The 20,083-nt window shown below is 48.9% G+C and overlaps 1 protein-coding gene across 30 annotated transcripts in view; it reads right to left on the bottom strand.

Annotated features, from left to right (window-relative positions):
- Nucleotides 1-247: 247 nt before the first annotated feature.
- The window catches only part of Clasp1 (cytoplasmic linker associated protein 1), a 218,241-nt gene continuing 198,405 nt past the window's right edge, over nucleotides 248-20,083 (bottom strand). For all 30 annotated transcript variants that reach the window (XM_057769384.1, XM_057769414.1, XM_057769399.1 and 27 more), the window contains 3 exons: nucleotides 8,379-8,585; nucleotides 6,588-6,704; nucleotides 248-2,875 (listed from right to left, as the gene is read on the bottom strand). In XM_057769384.1, the coding sequence (XP_057625367.1) occupies nucleotides 2,789-2,875; nucleotides 6,588-6,704; nucleotides 8,379-8,585 (411 nt within the window). In that variant the 3' untranslated portion in view covers nucleotides 248-2,788. The remainder of the gene's footprint in view (nucleotides 2,876-6,587; nucleotides 6,705-8,378; nucleotides 8,586-20,083) is intronic.

Genomic DNA, 20,083 nt, shown 5'->3' on the forward strand with positions numbered 1-20,083 from the left:
TGGAGTCAACGCTCTCCTACATTTACATGGGTTTGGGGATCAAACTCAGGTTGTCAGGACCACAAAGCAAGTGCCATTACTGGCTGCACTACTCAGTTTGACCCTTTACTGTCACAAAGAGGTGTGCTCTCAGTGTCTCTGTGAATACAGCAGGATGATGACAATCTGACAAGAAACTGCAGGTCACCCGAGGGTTCTCACAGTACCACACACACAGTTTTAACTGGATTGTCGCATATTCCAGGGCAAACTCGGTCTTTTTTTTTTTTTTTAATTTTCTTTTTTAGCAAATCCTAGCACATTATTAACAACAACAAAAAAAATCTGTACATTTGCCATGATACACTTGGAAGGTGAAACAAATAAGATATAAATACAGATTATGGATGTAACATGAAAAAGCCCCCCAAAAACCCAAAACAAACAACACCCAATCTGGGGGCGCAGGGACCATGCGTGTGAACTATTTTGGTGGCTGATTGTTTTCAGAGCATTTATTTCTTCCAAACATAGTTAGCAGAGTCCTGGTTGGGGGTCTACGAAGTTCTAATCTGCTGTCTTTTAAAAGTGTGAGTTTCCGTAAAGGTGGCGGAGAAAGAAACAGAAGACGTCTGAGACAAACCTGCTGCGTGAGCTGCACAGGTGGTGAAAAGCTATTGTGAGCCATAGATACGGCGGGCGGGCCCAGGCCATCTGTGGGCACCAGGGCCGCACAGCACACGAGCGCACCTGGAGAGCGCCTGTCCAGTAAGGGAGGGGCAGCTTGCCAGGAAGCAGGAAGTCAGATGAGCAGTCCCCCTGGATACAGGGTAGGGGGTTTCAAGGCCCTGGATAGTCAAGATAGATGGGGAGGCAAACACAGTTCTGGGAGCCGTCAAGAGTCCTTCAGGGTCTAGGTGCTTCCAGCAGAGTCCTTTGGGGAGGTGGAGGCAAGGCATGGCAGCAGTAGCTGTCAGGGTTCCGGAGCGGCGCTGTCGCCCTCTGTGAGGTGGTGGTGGCATGCGAGTCTCCTCAGCATTGCGGGCAGCAGTCTTCAGATTGAGCCCAAGAGACCTGTGAAATGACTGTATTCTTTCTACTCAGGTGGAAGAGGGCACGTGACATTCGAGGCTAGCCCTTCGTGAGTGCCGTGAGGAAATCAGGCAATATTCTGGAACGGTCCAGTTACGGTGGGGACATGGGAGACCATCTGTGGGGCAGAGAACTCCAGAGAAGGGCCCTTCTAACTGCATTAGACATAAGAGAACTCCTAAGTAACCGGGGCAAGATGCACAATTCTACAAGGCAGTGGCTACAACACAGGGACCCTGGTGGAGGGTGAGAAGGAATTTCATTAATAAACTCTTAACAGACAGGATTTTTTTTTTGTTTTTTGTTTTTAACTAAAACGAAGGTCTGGTCCTGCTATATTTTGATTTCAGACCAGTCAATAATAGCAAATCCTTAAAATGCACCCCTGAGTTCTCTGGACAGCAGCAGTGGGGGCAGTTACATGTGTGAGCCACTCTACGCACGCACGCACGCACGCGCACGCACGCACGCACACACACACACACACACACACACGGCCTTCATTTTCAGTGTATTTCTAAAGACAGCATAGGTCATTCTCAACCTCCCTACCTCTTTTTGATTGTTTCTTGAGACAAAGTCTATACAGCCCCAGCTGTCCTGGAACTGACTCTAGACCAGGCTGGACTAGAACTCACAGAAATCCACCTGCCTCTGCCTCCCAAGTGCTGGGATTAAAGGTGTGCGCCACCATGGCCAACCAAGTCATTTGGCGGGTCAGAGAGCTGGGCTGGAATCAGGGCTGAGAACTCAAGTGCCCAACCTCTCCTTTCATCTCTGGTAGCTGAAGTGGGCTCTGCACTGGAGGGGCGCATGCTCTGCTAGAACTAACACCCCCAAAGAATCTTTTGCTGGGCATGTGGCCCATGTCTATAAACCCAGTATTTGGGAGGCTAGAGGCAGGAGGATACCAAGTCCAAGGCCAGCCTAAAAAAGTTTGCATGATTGCATTAAGAATTGTCATTTGGCTTAAGAATTTTAATCAAAATATATTTAGCCAGACTCTACATTAGTTGCTGGGTCAAAAGACCTTCAAGAGGTTAGGCCAGTGATTCCCTAGGCAGGAAACACAATGCAAGCCTGTTTCCAATCTTGCCATTCTGTAGTCACCTTTTATTTAATGCAACCATGAAAATTTTGGTGGCATTACTGATTCTGTCCCCAAAGGCAGACTTGTTTGTCATGAGGCTAGCTCCAGGTTGTTGTCCTTTTGGTGCCCAGACTGCAGTCCCACCCACTCTGACAAGTTCTCTTAAGACAAAACCTAAAGACACACACAGCCTCTCTCAGGGTCAGGTGGACCACAGGTGGGGGGTCTTGTCCCATCTGACCACGCTCTAGGAACATAGGCATAAAGAACACAGCAATACCCCAAACCACCCCAGGTCTGTGTGGACTGAAAAAATACGCTACTGTGTACCAAGCACGGGCTGGAGAGCTCTGGGTTCTAAGAACTGTGCCCTCCATGGTTTGGTGATGTCAGCAGGCGGTGCAAGACACGTGTGAGTGTGGCTCTGTTCTCAGTCCTTTTGTTTCTAGGGAGATTGCATAACAGGCCTCGCTCCCGTTACATTCAATACCAGCAAAATCTACACAAAAGCTGGAAGGGACCAAAATACTGATTGTAATAAATTATGTGCGGCCCCCTGAAGGACTAGACAGCTGATGGGCTTCTCAGAGGCGCCACCATGTGGGTCTGCACAGACCGGCACGGCCACTAGCTGTGTGTGGACACATCGGAGGAGGAGCTGCTGTTACTGTTGGTGGTCTGGGCCCTCTTGATATAAAGGTTGAGTAGCTTCATCTGCAGAGAGAAGAAAACAGAGACGAGTGAGCAGGGGAGATGGGCAAGAAGCAGGGAAGAGGTCAGCAGGCCGGCGCTTAAAGACAGTTGGTGCCCAGACGCTCTGCTGGGTGCTGTTGACTAGCTCAGAGAACAAGTGACCTGAAGCTTGGGCTGTCAGAGCTGCTGAGGAAGGCGCATAGGGGCAGGGCCAACACATCTCAGACAAAGACCCAGATGGATGCCTCTGCCCCTGTGCTGTAGCTGCTCCTTCCCCAGGCCCCTCCTACCGACACCTGCTGATGCCAGCCACATCTGAGATTAGTGTGCTTGGCCCCATGAAACCTATGTTGGCCTTGGTTTTGATTTTCCCCAGCACTGCAAAAAGAAAAAGAAAAAAAGGGAAAATTAAGTTTAGTATGGTGGCTCATGCCTGTGGCAGAAGGACCAGTCTGAAGCCAGTCTGGGCTGCAGAGTCAGACCTTATCGCAAGCATCCCAAAACACTGGGGCCAGTGAGGTGACGCAGTGGAAAAGCACTTTCCCAAGCTGGATGAGCCGAGTTTGGTGTTTAGGGTCCATATGGTGGAAGGAGAGAACCAAGTGGCAAGTTGTCCTGATTTTTACACAGGTACCAGGTCACATGCAGGACGGCTCTCTCTCTCTCTCTCACACACACAGAGCAAAACCTACACAAAGAATGGCAAAGCCAAGCATGTGGGCCGAGCCTAAGGACTTTGCATATGTGCATGGTGGAACAGCACAGAGCCTGCAGAAGGAACCCTTCCCACACATATTTTGAGAATGATATCAAGACTGTGATAGAAAGATTATCTTTACAGCAAACTGATGATCCTGGGAGATGGACAGCTAACTGCAACAGAATCAAGTTTAATCTTACCTAACATCACAGACAAAATTTAACCCAAATGGAGCCAACTAGGTAGCCAATAGCAGTGGAATCATAAAGAAAACGTGGTTCACATACACAATGGAATTTTTTCAGCCATAAAGAATAACAAAGTTATGTCATTTGCAGTAAAATGGATGCAACTGGAGATAATCATATTAAGGGAATTAAGCCCGTCTCAGAAAGACAAACACCTCTCTCTCATATGTGGCTCCTGGACCTTACACGGGAATATGAAATCACGCACCCATGGCATGACAGTGAGGCAGAAGCAAAGCTGCCAGGGAGGGAGGACAAAACAGACAAACAGGATGGAAAGGGGCAGAGGAAAACAACCCAAGCGAATGACAAACCTGAATCTAAGAGCTGTAAGAGCGTAAAACCTGACACCCGCACGGAAGCTGACAACAGCTTCGTGACAGAGGATGTGGCAATGACTTCTCCGAATGGACTCCCAGCGGTCCAGGAAACAAACAAACAAACAAAAATAGACAAACTTATTCCTTTAAATTAAAATTGTGTGCACCAAGGTACAATTAACAGAGCAAGAATCTAACCCACACGAGGGAAGAGACATGCATAAATCATATATATCAGAAAAGGCTTGGAAATATTTTTAGATTAATTTATTTGTAAGTCCAATCCACTTTATAAATCGGGCCTTGATGGTGGCCACCCCTGAATCCCTGTGGAGGAGGCAGAGGAGGAGAGAAGGAAGGGAAAGCTGTGTGACTACGGCTACCAATTCCATTAACAGTGAAAAAAGCAATTGGAGCAAGGTGTTGTGTCGCACACCTTTAATTCCAGCACTTGGGAGGCAGGGGTAAGTCTGAGTTTGAGATCTAGCCTGGTCTACAGAGTGAGTTTCAGGAAAGCCAGGGTTATACAGAGAAATCCTGTCTTGGGGGAAAAAAGTGATCTGATCAGAGTCTTGGCAGAACAGAAAGCAGGTGGAAGACCATGGAGACTGGGTCAGGTAAGGCAAATCTATCTATCTATCTATCTATCTATCTATCTATCTATCTATCTATCTATCATCTATCTGTCTACCTATCTATCTACCTATCTATCATCTATCTGTCTGTCTATCTATCTATCTATCTATCTATCTATCTATCCATCATCTATCAATCATCTATCTATCTATCTATCTATTCATCATCTATCTATCTATCTATCTATCTATCTATCTATCTATCTATCATCTATCTATCTATCTATCTATCATCTATCTGTCTACCTATCTATCTATCTATCTATCTATCTATCTATCTATCATCTATCTGTCTGTCTGTCTATCTATCTATATATCTATCTATCTATCTATCTATCTATCTATCTATCTATCTATCTATCTATCTATCTATCCATCATCTATCAATCATCTATCTATCTATCTATTCATCATCTATCTATCTATCATCTATCTATCTATCTATCTATCTATCTATCTATCTATCTATCATCTATCTATCTATCTATCTTCTCATATAACTCAGACTAGCCTTTAACTCACTCCATCCATCCATCCATCCATCCATCCATCCATCCATCCATCCATCCATCCATCCATCCAGTCTCATGTAACTCAGGCTAGCCTTTAATCATGTAGCTGAACATGATCTTGAATTTCTGATCCTTCTGCCTCCACCTGAGCACTGGGATTACAGATGAAAACCACCAAATCCAGTTTATGCAGTGTGGGGTGGAACCCAGGGCTTTGTGCTGCTAGGCAACACTCCCCAGCTTCACCCTAGCTCACCCCACGCGCTTCTGTTGCCTTTTCTATCTGTCTTCAAGTATGTCCTCTGGACTAGTGGTTTTCAACTTTAGCTAGTTTTGCTCTCTGGGGACATCTGACCATGTGTAGAGCCAGTAAGGGTAATGACCTTACAATCAGAGGGAGAGCTACTGGCATGTAGATGGTGGCTGACACTGTACAGGTGAGTTCCATAAGCAAGGCCCCGGGGTGGTGGGAAGAGACCTGGCTATGATGCATGTCAGCAGTGAACTGGAAGGAACCACTGCCCACATATTTCTTCTCAGACAGTAGTGTGCACCCTCAGGCAGGCTGGAGGGACTGAATAACTATTCTTGCCCCTGAGGGAATCCTGCCTTGTTAGCAGGGCTTAGAGCTGCCCACATTCTGGGGAAGTGAGGCTCTGGCTATGGTGCTTCCCCGCTGTGTCAAAGTGGCAGCCTAACTCAAAAGACATCTCACTAGAAGATTCCTCTGACAAGGAGCAGGGCCCTGTGCCCCTGGATTCTGCTCTCCACTGGCATGCCAAGTGTATGGAGCAGTGCTAAGGTGCAGCAGGCCCAGGGCAAGGCTGCCATTCTTGCCGCTGATGGCCACAAGGCACTCAACTCTGGTTCAGCCATTTGTTCAAGGATGAGGTAATCTTAAAATAATTTATTACAGCGTCACATGTGCATGCCACAGAATGTGTGTGGAAGCTGGATAGGGCCTTCCACCTTTATGTGAGTTCCTGGGATCAGGCTTCACGCCAAACACTTCTACCCACTGAAATGACTTGCCCACCCTGAGGTAAATTTTTTTAATAATTCCATGGGGGAAGGGGGTGGGGGAAACCTGTTTCTGAGCAAGGTTGTCTTCCTTCAGTAAACACACTGAAAGTTAGGTTGCCTTTTTAAAATTGGTTAGAATGGCCTGTGGTATGTCCCATGGCTTTACCTCATAGCCAGTCCTTTTTACCTCAGAAGTCAGACAGCTAAACACACCCGACGAAAAGAGCTGCCACCAAGGGGCTCACGATGAGCTGGGGGCCCAGGTGCAGGCAACAGCAGGTAATACTATACATACCTTGCTCCCTGTGAGCTGTGCAAGGTGAGGTTTCAGATCTTCTCCGATTACGGAATAGATTGCCACTAAGCAAAACACGCTGGCCTTCCGTACACTGCTCTCAGTGTTGTCGTAACCCTAGAGAGTGGAGGGGACAGAGTAAGATCAAAGCTGTGCCTCCCATCAGTGCTTCAGCATCCAGACGCCCTCAGTGCAACCCTGAACTTGTTAGACCTGCGCGTGGCCTTGCAGGGTCGAAGTGACTGGCTGCATGAGTGGCACGCAGGGGTAGGGGACGTGGGTGCCAGCTTGGCTGCTTTGTTACAGGGTGCTGACGCTGCAGATGGCAAGAAGGAGGAGGAATGGAAAGAGAAAAGCCCCCGGGGAGCGGTGGAGAAGCAAGTACCTCATCCAGATTCCTCCTGGTAGTAGAGCAAACTGCCTGAGTAAATGGCTTAAAGAAAAGAGAGGGTTGGGGGTACAGCCCAGGAGGCAAAAGCATGTACTGCCAAGCCTGGTGCCAGGACTCGCGGGGTGGAAGGGGAAAACAGAGTGCCCTCAAGCTGCTCTCTGCCCAACCAACACGTGTGTGTCCACACACACACACTTTAAAAAATACCACCTAAAAGCAATACTTCTCTACTGTCCAGGGACTGTAGGGACTTCCTGTGTCCCTTATGTCCCACCTAAAACGGGGGCCATGTGCTTTGCTGCAGATAGCCCTGCACAGCCTTTGTGTCTTCCCTCCTGGGATAATCTAGTCTTCAACACTAAGTCCAAGCAAACCCTTGCAGACAGCAGCATGCACGAAACGGGAAGCTGGCTTCTCCGCCTTTCTCCACTGATGCCGCTCTGTATGTGACGCTGTCACTTCGGCTGCTATGTGGTCCCGCCATGTCTCATGGAAGGCTGGGAAGCCTCTGGAGCAGGAGAGCTCCATCAAACAGACAGGACAGCAAAGCATGCATGCCCAGGGCTGAGCCACACAAGGTATGCAAAAGCCATTTGTAGAAGCCATGCACAGCACATGTTTACACTAAACAGAAGGCTCATTCCTGGAGCTACAGGGTGATGTACACTGTCGGTTCTCCTCTGCTGCATGGAGGAGCACGTGGGCTAAGATGTGTTTGTGCAAAACTGGGCCTGTCAACATCCTGTCATGGGGGTAGGAGAAGGGAGAGACATCTTTTCCATCGGTGCAGCACTGGCAGGGACTCATCTTCCTGTGAATAACCCCTCATCCACACTTCTGGAAGAAACCCTTAGCAAACGCACCAGGTTGTCGAGGACTAGGAAGATGGCTAGTCTAGTCATCAGTGGACGTGTGCTCGAGACCCTCTGCCTTGTTACCACAGGACACTATGTCTAAATGGGCTTTGCTTAATTTTAATAAGTTAGAATAAGCATCAGCTAGAGAATATTCTCTTGTGTAAAACCTGAGCTTTTAAAATCAAACAAACTAGCAAGAAAGTAAATAAAGGCATGAGAGCAGGTGAGGGAAGGGATCCTCAGGAGAGCAGGTGAGGGAAGGGATCCTCAGGAGAGCAGGTGAGGGAAGGGATCCTCAGGAGAGGACAGGAGAGCAGGTGAGGGAAGGGATCCTCAGGAGAGGACAGGAGAAGGACATGGGGGAGACATGACAAAATGCACAGCATGAAAAGGCCACAATGAAACTCATTATTAAAAATATGCAAACAAAACACTGTGCAAATAGAAACGATGTAGGTCCCAAGGACAGTGTCATCACTTGGGGCTTCCGTCTGCCCCTCTTCATGCTGAACAGCCTGACTTGGACCTCACTGGGATGCGTACCTGCAGCAGGCCTGGGATGATGTCGACAAGGAGCTGCAGCAAGGACTCCTTGGTGATCCTCTCCACCACTTTTGTCTGCATCTTGATGGCAGCCAGGTTGATGGGGTAGTCGGCCGTCTGGATGATTGGGCACAGCACTTTGATGCACTGCTCGGGGTGGATGGAGCTGGCTAGTGTGGATGCAGCCTCCTCGGCAGCCCTCACCACCTGAAAGGGGACCACAGAGTGAGTGGGGCCTGCCTCAAGAGTTTTGAAAAAGACCAACACCACTCCAGAAGTCAAATACAATGACCCACTTCCTCCAATACTGCTAAGGAAAATTAAAAACAACCTGGGTTGTCGTGTGGAAAAAGGAAGTACAGGCCTGGGGATTAAGGTCAAAACTTCAGCAGGGTGGTCTCCAAATGTGTCCCCACTCACGTAGCAGCAACTGCACATGTATTCACAGCTGCCCCACCACCTTGACATCTCCTTAGCAACGTGGTTTCTCAGCCTTCCCTAGGGTGCTGTCTCAGAGAAGGACCCCTTTACCATAGCAGTAGAGAATCTCTACCCTGGAAGATTAGGACCTGAAAGTCAATACTTTCCAAGGGCCAATGGGACCCTCTGACACAAAGCCTGGAGAAAATCAGTCTTCTAGACTGGTGTCCCTGGGAGGGGCTGGTTCTGGGAGACGGCTGTCTTCCTAGGGAATCTCTCTCTCTCTCTCTCTTTTTTTTTTTTTTTTTTGGATTTTTCGAGACAGGGTTTCTCCGTAGCTTTTGGTTCCCATCCTGGAACTAGCTCTTATAGACCAGGCTGGCCTCGAACTCATAGAGATCTGCCTGCCTCTGCCTCCCGAGTGCTGGGATTAAAGGCGTGCGCCACCACCGCCCGGCCTAGGGAATCTCTTGTGGAAGCTGGTGACCAGGAATCTGTGCTCATGATGCTCTTTACCTTGAATTTTTAATTAACTAATTAATTATATCCATCCACCTATTTAAGAAAAAGTCTGCCTCCCAGATTGGGCTTTAACGCATTATATAGCTGAGGATGACCTTGAACTTCTGATCCCCCGTGTCTCCCTCCCAAGTGCTGGGATTTCACGCAGGTATCACCAGCCCAGTTTGCACAGTACTGGAGATGGAGCCCAGGACTGCACCAGGCAAACATCCCAACTGAGTGACTACATTCTCAGCTCCCTCCGTGCACTTTTTAGGAAGTGCATAAATGACTGCCACATGGCTGAGGGAGCAGCTCTGACTTCTGGAAATCTCTTAGGGTGCTGTACACCTCTTGTAAAAACTAGTATTCTACTTCCTCATCTGTAAAATGGGATGACTCACAGCAAGGAAGCACCTTAGGTAAATGCTATGTAAACAAAGACAGCAGGCTGCACACAGGCAAGGGCTCTCCTAGGAAGTACAGTGAGAATCTACTGCTCTCCCCTGACCCAGTCCTGAACTGCACATTCACCTTCAACCCTCCTCTGCAACTAATTCTTCAGTCCAATCTTCACACAGTAACAAGACAAGCTGACACCCCGAAGTTTGGATCATCTTCACCCTTGTAATGATCACTCACACACACGCACACACACACATTTTTGGGGCAGTGGGCATGGACATGCTATGTGTATAAAGGCCACAGGACAACTCAGGTCAGTAGGCCCTTTTACCTGCTGAACTATCCGGCCAACCATGAATTTTTGTTTGTTGAGACAGAGTTTCTGTGGAGCCTGTCCTGGAACTCCCTCTGCAGACCAGGCTGGCCTTGAACCCATAGAGATCTGCCTGCCTCTGCCTCCCAAGTGCTCTACCCTACCCAGTTAGAAAATATATAGCCTTTAAAAATATATTTTAAAAGTTACTTTTAGCCAGGCAGTGGTGGCGCACCTTTAATCCCAGCACTCAACTGGCAGAGGCAGGCAGATCTCTCTGAGTTTGAGGCCAGCCTGGTCTACAGAAAGAGTTCCAGGGCAAAGCTCCAAAGCTACAGAGAAACCTTGTCTTAAAAAACAAATCAAAAAACAAACAAATTACTTTTAATTATGCATGTCTGTGTGGTTATATTCACAAGAATGCCCCCAGAGGCCCTAAAACTACAGTGACAGGCAGTTGTGAGCTGTGATGCATGGTCCTTTGCAAGAGCAGGAAGTACTCTTAGCCTCAGAGCATCTCTCCAGCCTATCCTGCCTTTCTTTTCAGCTCAGAAGTTCTTTTGCCCACTGAACCATCTTGCTGGCCCATCATCCTTACAAGTGACGAGTCCTGGAAACAACATCTGAACCACCTGCAAAGTCACATGGTAGACCAGGGTGGGTTGTGGGGTAGCTGCGCCCAGACCGGCCACTTGGGCCAAGCCACATTTGGGCTCTGAGGCCACACACACAGGTTTTGTCACTTGGGAATTTGAATTAGATGCTGCCTACCACCTGATCCCCACAGTTGTCTCTGTAGGGGGCAGGGCCAGACCTCTTTTCCTCCATCAGTCAGTGGCTGGGGTTTGCCCTTCTCTGCAAACACTGCTCTGCTGGGGGACGTGCCTCATCAGTCCACAGAGCTACCATAGTCTCAGCCATGGCCACTCCATTTAACATACTCAGGACTGGCCATGTTAGTGGTGGGATTTTCATCATGCATTTCCCAGGAGAGTCAGCTACTCACACCAGCATGTGACGTTCCTCACTCTGAAAATCTCAGGTGGGGCGCGTGATGGCTCAGATGCTAAAGTGCATGTTCTGGAAGCATAAGGACCCGGGTTTGACTCCCGGCACCCACGTGAAAAGCCAGGTAGGGCAGCACACACTGTAATCTCAGTGCTGGGACTTGGGAACAAGGGAACTGTTGGGGTAGTTGGCAGGTGACAAGCCTTGAACTGGTGAGCTCTATGCCAGTGAGATCTCATCTCGAAGGAAAAGGAGATGGCATCTGAGAACCAACACTGGAAGCTGACCTCTAGAGTCCTCACACACAAATACATACACACAAAAATCTCAGTGACAGTGTATAAAATGGCTCATACCCCTCAGAGTTAGTGATCTGATTATGAGATCTTTTTCTTCTTTATGCTTTTTACCTTGAAAAGTTGCCATTAACATTAACCTTCCTGGCAAGGAGACATTGATAAAATCTACCTGAAGTGTCTTGTGAGGTCAGAAGTAACAGCCCCTGGAAGGGAGCGTGCAGAGAGTCACACCTGAGCAGTGGCCCTGGCGTGGGGTGGAGTGCTGTGCAGTGCTAATACTGCTATAGTTACTGCAATGGTCACCACTGTTCCTGCCCACTGCCCCAGACTGGCTGATCCAGGACAGGCCCTATCCCTCATACAGGGCCCATGTGGGTGTCCTGCCCCTCCTTAACCCTCCCACACCACACTAGAGCACGCTTTTGATCCCGGGGACAATTTCATGTAGAATTCTTTCCACCCAAGAACATCTGGGACACTCCCAGGGCCTGTCACCGATTAATGGGTTAAGTCACTTGTCTTGTCTCCTGCTCTATGTTTGGGTACATGTCCCTGTTCAAGAAAGACCTTCCTCTCTGTATTTCCTTGGTGGCTGTTGTGCTCCTTGCTATGGACTTGGAAGTCTGTGGCTGCTCATTCTCACACCCTTCCTATCGGGCTGTGTCTTTGACCCAGTCCTGACCAGTTGCTTCCTAGGTGTGGGAACTGAGCTCCAGTTGGGTAGGAAAGACCTGTTGGTGCCTTCACTGTGCAGGGAAGGGTAAGGAAGTTGGTTCAGAGGGGGGATTGTCAGGATGTGGAGGCCCAGAGACAAGCTCCTGAGGGGTTATTTTCTAGTGCGGCAGGGCGGGGTTAGGAGGCAGCTGCCAAGGGTTGGGAAGTGGAAAAGATATTTATGGGTGTTCTGAAAGCTGTATGGCTCCTTGTTCCAGAAAGGTCTACAGAGGGGTGAGCGGTGTGGAAGACAGGCCTTAGCTGTCAAGATACTTATTCAGTCAGTCTCAACTGTCTCAAACTCAATGTTGGGATTAAAAACTCCCTATGTTCAGCTGTGTGAGCATCATGTAACTAGCTCTGAAACATGCCATAGCTGGGGTCCAGGTGAAGTGACCTGGCAGTCTGTTAGTTAATACAGGGTCTAGAATCATCTAGGATAAAAGCCTCTAGGCATGTCTGAGTCTGAGAGTTTCTGGACTGGGCTAACTGAAACGAGAAGACCCACTCTAAATGTGGGCAGCACCAGCCCATGGGCTGGCATCCTGGACCGAATGGAAAGGAGAGATGGAGCTGAGCACAGGCTCATCTGTTTGACTTCTAACAGCAGGTGCAGGGTGACCCCACCCCTTACTTTCTTGCTGTCATAATAAACTGTGTACCCCAAACTGAGAGCCAAGAAGCTCTTCCTCCCCTAAGTAGTTTTTTTCAGGCGTCTGTCAGCAACAAGAAAAGCAACCAACATACATCTAAGAACTGATCTAGCCAGGCGGTGATGGCGCACGCCTTTAATCCCAGCACTCGGGAGGCAGAGGCAGGTGGATCTCTGTGAGTTCGAGACCAGCCTGGTCTATAAGAGCTAGTTCCAGGACTGGCTCCAAAAACCACAGAGAAACCCTGTCAAAAGAACTCATCTGTAGCTACTGGGTGCTAACAAGCAGAGCTCAGGCTCCTTCTGTCTCCCCACTGTCCAAACTACCAAAGGACATGTGCTCCACCTAGTATCCTGAGTGGGAAGACCAGTCCAGGGGTCCAGGGCTACATCAAGACAGGGTTAGCTTTCCCCAACCTGTGGCAGGGGCTGGGTCTTCCGGGCCAGCTGCCTCCCTGTCCCTCATATCCCTGACCCAACTGGGCAAGTCATCTTCTGAGACTCATGGCTCTGTATGTAGAAGTCTGTGAGGCCCATGCAATCTTCTTGCTGATAAGTCTCTCCTACTAGACAAAGAGTTTCCTGAAGGGAGATTCCATCTCTGCCATCTCTCTGTAGCCCAGGCTGGGTACAAAGTTCAGTGTACACAGAGCAGTCAGAATGTTTGCCATATTCATCTTTCTATAATATACAAGTTTTTCTTCCCAGAGTGCACACATCACCTCAGGTGCGTTCACCTTTGACTGTGCTTACATTTCCAGTGAGGAACCAGCCCGCCACATGTGGAGCAAGCAGGACACAGGCCTAGATTTCAATGGCCTTATGAAAACGAGTCACAGACCTCTGAGGAGGGCACTAGAGAGATGGCTCCAGGGGTTAGAATTATGCTGCTGAGAATAACAGTCTGAATCCAATCCCCAGGACCTCCATGGTGGAGGGCAAGAGCTGACTCCTGCAAGTTGCCTTCTGATCTCTACTACAAGTGCATCATGGCGCGCACACACACATACACACAGATATATACACATGCAGCGCGCACACACACACCACATACACACCACACACATGTACACACGCAGTGCACACACCACACACGTACACATGCACACCCCCCACATATGCACATACACACACACTGTAACAACAACAAGAAGAAGGTCCAGGAAATGCATTCTAGGCAACACCAAAAACACAGTAAATTACTTCTTAGGAGAGACTAATCCCAGTTCATTTCCCCAGCAACCAGTTGCCTGAAAAGGAGAGAGGGATCCATCATCCCTCAGTTTCCCTCTAGCCATGAGGTTGCTTTAAGACAAAAGTGCAGGAGTTCACTGTGGAGAACTGGGTTAGAGGCTCGTGGCAAGAAGCAGGCCTCTCTTTCCGATCTGACCCAGCAGCAAGGCTGCTGTGGAGACCTAATTCTATGCTTTGAAGAGCCACCACAGCACACCAGAGGGCATGAGGCGGGACTCTGCGGCCCCATTGTTGTCTTTATTGCTGTGGTGGTGGTGCAGAGGATTGAACCGGGGCCTTACACATGCCCAGGAAGCACTCGACCACCAGTGACATCACCAGCACCGAAACCAAGTTTCAGATGTACACGTGGTCTAAGTACAGAAAACTGCCGTGTGGTGAGCAGAATTGAAGACCTCACCAGGAGTAGAGTAGAATAAACAGGGACTTGGAGACAGAGAGAAGACAGGTCCCAGTCTTTGCCAGTCAGGCCCAAAGAGCCAGCCTCTGCTGCCTCCAGCGGGAAGACTGTCTCTCAGGCTGTTGCTATGAGATTCAAGTGAGCTGCTGGGAAGACACCCTGTCAGGTCTGCTGCAGGGAGCCCTCTCCAGCAGTGTATCCCTCTAGGGACACCCAGGGGCTCTAGAGGGCGCAGGCATGAAGCTGCAGGGAGCCCTCTCCAGCAGTGTATCCCTCTAGGGACATCAGGGGCTCTAGAGGGTGCAGGCATGAAGCTGCAGGGAGCCCACTCCAGCAGTGTGTCCTCTAGGGACATCAGGGGCTCTAGAGGGCGCGGGCATGAAGCACTTCAACGACCACATCCATGTGCACCGGGTTTCTGGAGACGGTCTGGAAAGCCATTGCCAGGGACTGCAGATCAAGATGAGCTGCTGAAGGCCCTCTCTTCCCCCAGGGTGAGAGCAAGTTCCTCAAGACAGACACTGGTTTTGGCAGGGAAGGTAGTGTTCTGACTTCCCTCCATATGCCAAATCCTGGCTTTGGCAGGCTGCCTGTATCAGGGTGAACTTTAGGTTCTGCCCTATGTTCTCTGTAACATAAGACGTGAGATTATAATGTAAGCAAATAGAGAACAAAAGTAAACACAAGTAACAGAAGGAAAGGAGGCAGCATGCTCAGCAGACGAGGTGGCTACCAGTGCTGAGGGTGCTTTAAAAAGGGTGTGGGGGGAGACACGCACGTCAGCAGGAGCAAGCTCACAGCAGGAGCAAGCTCACATCTGTATTTTGATTTTGCTTCTGTCTGTAGAAACACAGGAACTCATCCTGTCCATTGTTAAGGATATAAGTGTCTGGCTAGGAAAAGGCTGTCACAGTAGCTGGTTTGCGCAGTGAGGTCTAGCTCCAGGCCCAGGCTGGCCTCGATCTCTTCATCCTCCTGCGCACCTAGCTTTTTAAGGAAATGGGATCATGACTCGAAATACTGATGAATGTTTGCTTAAGGATTAGGTTTCTTAATTCTAAGGCACAGAAGTTCTTGACATTTGGACTGCGGGTTTGGAGTACACCAAGTTTGAGTTGGCCCTGTCTCAGATGCATGGGAACAACTGAGAGCGGTTTAACAAAAAAGAAAAAAAAAGCAGACATCCAAAAACAACGATGGCAAGAATTCAAGAGCTCTTCCCCAGGGCACTCAGAGTTTAGCTCCTGGAGCATTTAGAAGCTAAAGAGATGCTGATGCCACCTTCTGGGACTGGTCAGAAAGCCTCACAACAAACACAGCTGACATGGCGTCTTGGTGTCCATTAGACATATGGTTAGAGCTGGGCGTGGTCACATATGTCTTTAATCCCAGCATTCAAGGCCGAGGCAGACAAATCTCTGTGCATTTGAGGACAGCCAGCTCTACATGTGGAGCTCCAGTTCAGAGCTACATAGAGACACCCTACTAATACTAATACTAATACTAATACTAATACTAATACTAATACTAATACTAATACTAATACTAATACTAATGAGGCAAAATGGCACAGCCAGGAGCTGGGACTTAGCGCAACCAAGAGTGGAGTGTAACTATGGGTCCACCCTGACATGGTGTCATCTAGACAAGCCAAGATCAAGAGGGAGAGACAAAGCAAGCTCAGGCTCTGGAGGCTCCAGGTGGAGCGAATTCTGTTACCCAGGAGCTAATAGAGGCTGAGGTAGAACCCTTCCCATGTCCATGCCTGTTTTCTCCCCAGGAAAGCTATCGGAAGGACTGACTGGAACACTGTTATCTGCGACTATATAATCTTATCACTCATCACAACTTGATGGGTGCTTCTCCTTGAAAAACAGGTACACAGACAAGGGCTTCAAAACCCTCCGAGGGGAGAAAGCCAAGAGCAGCGTACTCACGACCAGGGGGGCGGCTCAGTGGGTAACAGCACTTACTGCTAAACTTGATGACCTGAGTTTGCTCTGGGGGCCCACTTGGTGGAGAGAAATGACTCCTACCCTTTGTCCTCTGACCTCTACGTAGTCAATGCTCTGTGTACATGCCCCTCCCCCACACTCACATTCTCACTAATAATAAACAAGTGAGCTACCTACTCATTGGGTAGCCTGGGGTTATCAGGAGCAATGGTGTGGAATGGGAGGGTAGAGTGGGGACTGTTAGGGTACAGAACCACTCCAAAGTTGCTGCACAGGGAAGTGACTGAGAAGCGAACCCCTCTTTGCAGCCCTAACTCCACTGTCCATCTCTAAAAGGCTACAGTGCCAGGGCTGACGCTGGCCTGGCAAGGCTGGCATAGCAGAACAGATTGAAAGTGGGCAGCCCCTCAGGGACTAATTCATTTTTACTGTAATTTAGATAGAGGCTTTGTTGAAGTTGAATTTAAATGTCCTCCTGGATCTTGAAATGAGGTAAATTATATTTTACTTTATTGTGTGTGTCACATACAAAATAAGAAAATAAGCAAATGCAATAACCTTTCTTTTATTTTCTTTTAAATGAGCATACTTTCTTCAACAGAAGATGGGGGTAGGGGACTTGGGCCAGTCACCTTACCTAACCACAGGGAGGGGCACAAGGTAGCTTCTCCCCATGTTATACCCTGGACATCAGAGCCTTGGAGACTTGTCTAGGCACAGCCCCTGAGCAGTATGCAAAGCCATCTATTACCCAACAGCAGCGGCCTTCAGCAGCCATGCAGCTCAAGGGCAGGTGTCAGCTAAGGGGCAGGTGGCACGGCTCTCGAGGGGCCAGTGAAGACTTACTCTGTCCTCGACAGCAGCGGCCTTCAGGAGCCATGCCACCTGGACCTGGCCCATTCTGACAGTCCTGGAGGTGGAAAAGGTTACATCCCTATGGACACTGCACTGACTCCCTGATGGGGAGCACTCCTGCAGTCCCCATTAGTGGGATTCGGCCTAGGTGTACATCCCAGACCGTGCTCACAGCTCCAGTTTTCTCTCTCCTCGTCCTTCTTGCTGTCCAGGCTGTCCACCCTGACCTTGCTAGTCAGCTCCAAGTTCCCAGGGTCCCTTGCTAGGGACCACAGAATGATCTCTGCTGTAAAAAACTAAGACTAACCACAGACTTGAAGGCTGTACTGCCCCCACCTCCCCCCCCCCCCGCCCTGGCTAGGTGCCTAGAGGGGTGGGTGTCAGTGAGGAGACTGCTGGCTTGGCACCTAGGGACTGCACAACAATGCTATCTAGGTTTCTGACTCTGTCTGTTCATTAAAAAGCAAGAATATCCAAAAGAAATGGGGTTTCTGGTCAAATCCCAACATTGGGCTCATGGAAAATGTAAGAGATTTAGAATCTGTGAGGATTTAGGTTTGTTATTCAACAGCTGCTGCTGTTATTGATGTTATTGATATTGATATCCTGGAACTGGAAGAGACAGAGATAACCCTCTGATTGGGCCTGGGGCTACCAGCTAAGACAAAGCAAGGTCCACAGAGGGGTAGTGACTTCTAGGTTCCTGGGGGCTCTGCTACCCTGGAGGTTGCAGATGGCCATGGAAACAGGGCTGGTTGGGAATTTTAATAGGTCAAGGAGGATCCCACTCAAGACAAGCTTCCTCTGGCCACAGCTATCTGTTCAAAGGACTGATCAAGTACACCCTACTTCTGGGGAAGGCCAGGCAGCTGAGGAGCTTTTTTTTTAAACCTTCTATTTTCAAGTGACTTTGGTCTGATTTTGCTTTTCTTCATCTGGAGGAGGGGTCTCTGTCTCTCTGTGCTGGAGCCATACAGTACACAGCATATAGGCTCTAGGAACATTTCCAACAAGGGACTGAGTCTCTAAAACCTGGCTTGGTGGCATAATGGTGAAACTCATGTTTGAACAGAAGGTGCTCAAAACAAAATAAAACATCCAGACAGACAGATTGCTCTGTCTTCAAATGGTCCTGTATATGCAGGTTGTATAGGAAGGAATGGGTCCTTCCTATCCTTGGAGCAGGGTGCAGGGGGTTCTACTGAGATGCAGGCCTCAGAAGCATGCCTGGCTGTTAGTTCTCTTATCAAACCCTCACTGACTGTCAAAGAAGAGATCGGTAGTCAGCTCCTGATAGGCAGTCAGATTAAAGACATAAAGGAGAAGAGTGTTCACATGAGTGAAATTATCACAGAGCCCACTGCAATAGAGCCCACTGCATCAAGCTCAGCCATTTAAGACGTTTGCTGAATGCAAACACCGACCCAGCACACAGGAGCTCCACGAGTGTTACAGGTACAAAGACTCAGCAGAGAATGCCTTACTCAGATAGGGCTATGTCTAAGATGGCCAACACCAGCCTTTAAAATACAGCTGTAAGCTGGGCTCTGAACCCACCTGACTGGTCTCTGTAGTTTGCCATTCCCTGTGGATGGTGGCTTTCAGAGAAGTTACTACCTGCATTTTCAGTGTGTGTGTCAGAACCATGTTCGGCTCTCACAGCTCTTCTAGGAAGAGCCTACAATAGCTGACTTCGGTTCACGGATAAGGAAGCCAGCCATCTTGCCGCCAGTCCTACCTTTCTAATGTTGAACAGCAGCCTTTTCTTAAATCTTAAAGAAAGCATGTGTATGAACATTTTGCCTGCAGGTATATATGTGCACCACATGTATGCAGTATCCTCAGCAGAAGAAGCCATTGGGTCCCCGGGAACTGGGGCTACTGATGGTTGTATGGATGCTGAGAAAGAAACTCAGTCCTCTACAGCGAGAGCAGCAAGTATTCTTGACTGCTGAGCCATCTCTCCAGCATCCCCCACCTTAAACACTAATACATAAGCACTGTGCGTGTGTCTCTCTCTGTGTCCATCCCCCACTCGTGTGTGTGTGTGTGTGTCACAGTGATCACGGGGAGCTTGAGGACAACCTCCAGGCATCATATCTCCCTCCCACCGTGTTCCCACCAGGGTTTCTCTTAAGCTTGCTATAGTGTGAGCTAGCCTAACTGGCTTGTGAGCTTACAGAAATCCTTCAGTCTCTGCCTTACATCCACAGGTGACAGGGAAGATGGCTGGTGTTCCATCTCTTGGAGCGGTTCTGTGTGAGCCAGCCAGGATGCGCGTTCATCTCCTACTAAGGCCTGGGCTTTGTTGGGGAAGGTAAAATCACTTCCTAAGAGAGGCCCCCTGGGATGCACACACTTTGGAAGTGTTGATCAGACAGGAAAACAGACTTTGCCTTTGGATGATGGACACAGAAACCTAAAAGCACCATTGATCCCATCTAAGCATGGCTGGAGTCCTAAGTACTAAATGTAAGAAAATACAATAGACAAAAATGAAGCCACCAGCATGGCCACCACAGTAACTGCATGGTCAGCTAACTATCTCGAAGAATCCTGAGAACCAGAGACCAGGGATGGAGACAGGTTGGTTAAAACAGTGTGTATGTATGTGTGTGTGTGGGGGGGGGGGGGGGCGCTCAGTTGGTAACACCTCACGCAGGACCTAACTTCAATCTCCAGAACCCACATAAAAGCCAGGCTGGCAAGATGGCTCCAACAAGTAAAAGCACTTGCTGTACAACCTCAATGACCTGGATTTGATGCCTGGAGCCCAGAGTGAAAGGAGAGAGGTGACCTCTGAAACTGTCCTATACCTCCACCTGCATGTACCCAGAGGCACGAGCACACTCACACCCATACACACTCATTGAAAATATAACAACAACAACAACAATAAAAACCAGGTGCAACAACAACAACAATAATA

Source organism: Chionomys nivalis, chromosome 5 (assembly GCF_950005125.1).
Source record: "Chionomys nivalis chromosome 5, mChiNiv1.1, whole genome shotgun sequence".
NCBI lineage: Eukaryota > Metazoa > Chordata > Mammalia > Rodentia > Cricetidae > Chionomys > Chionomys nivalis.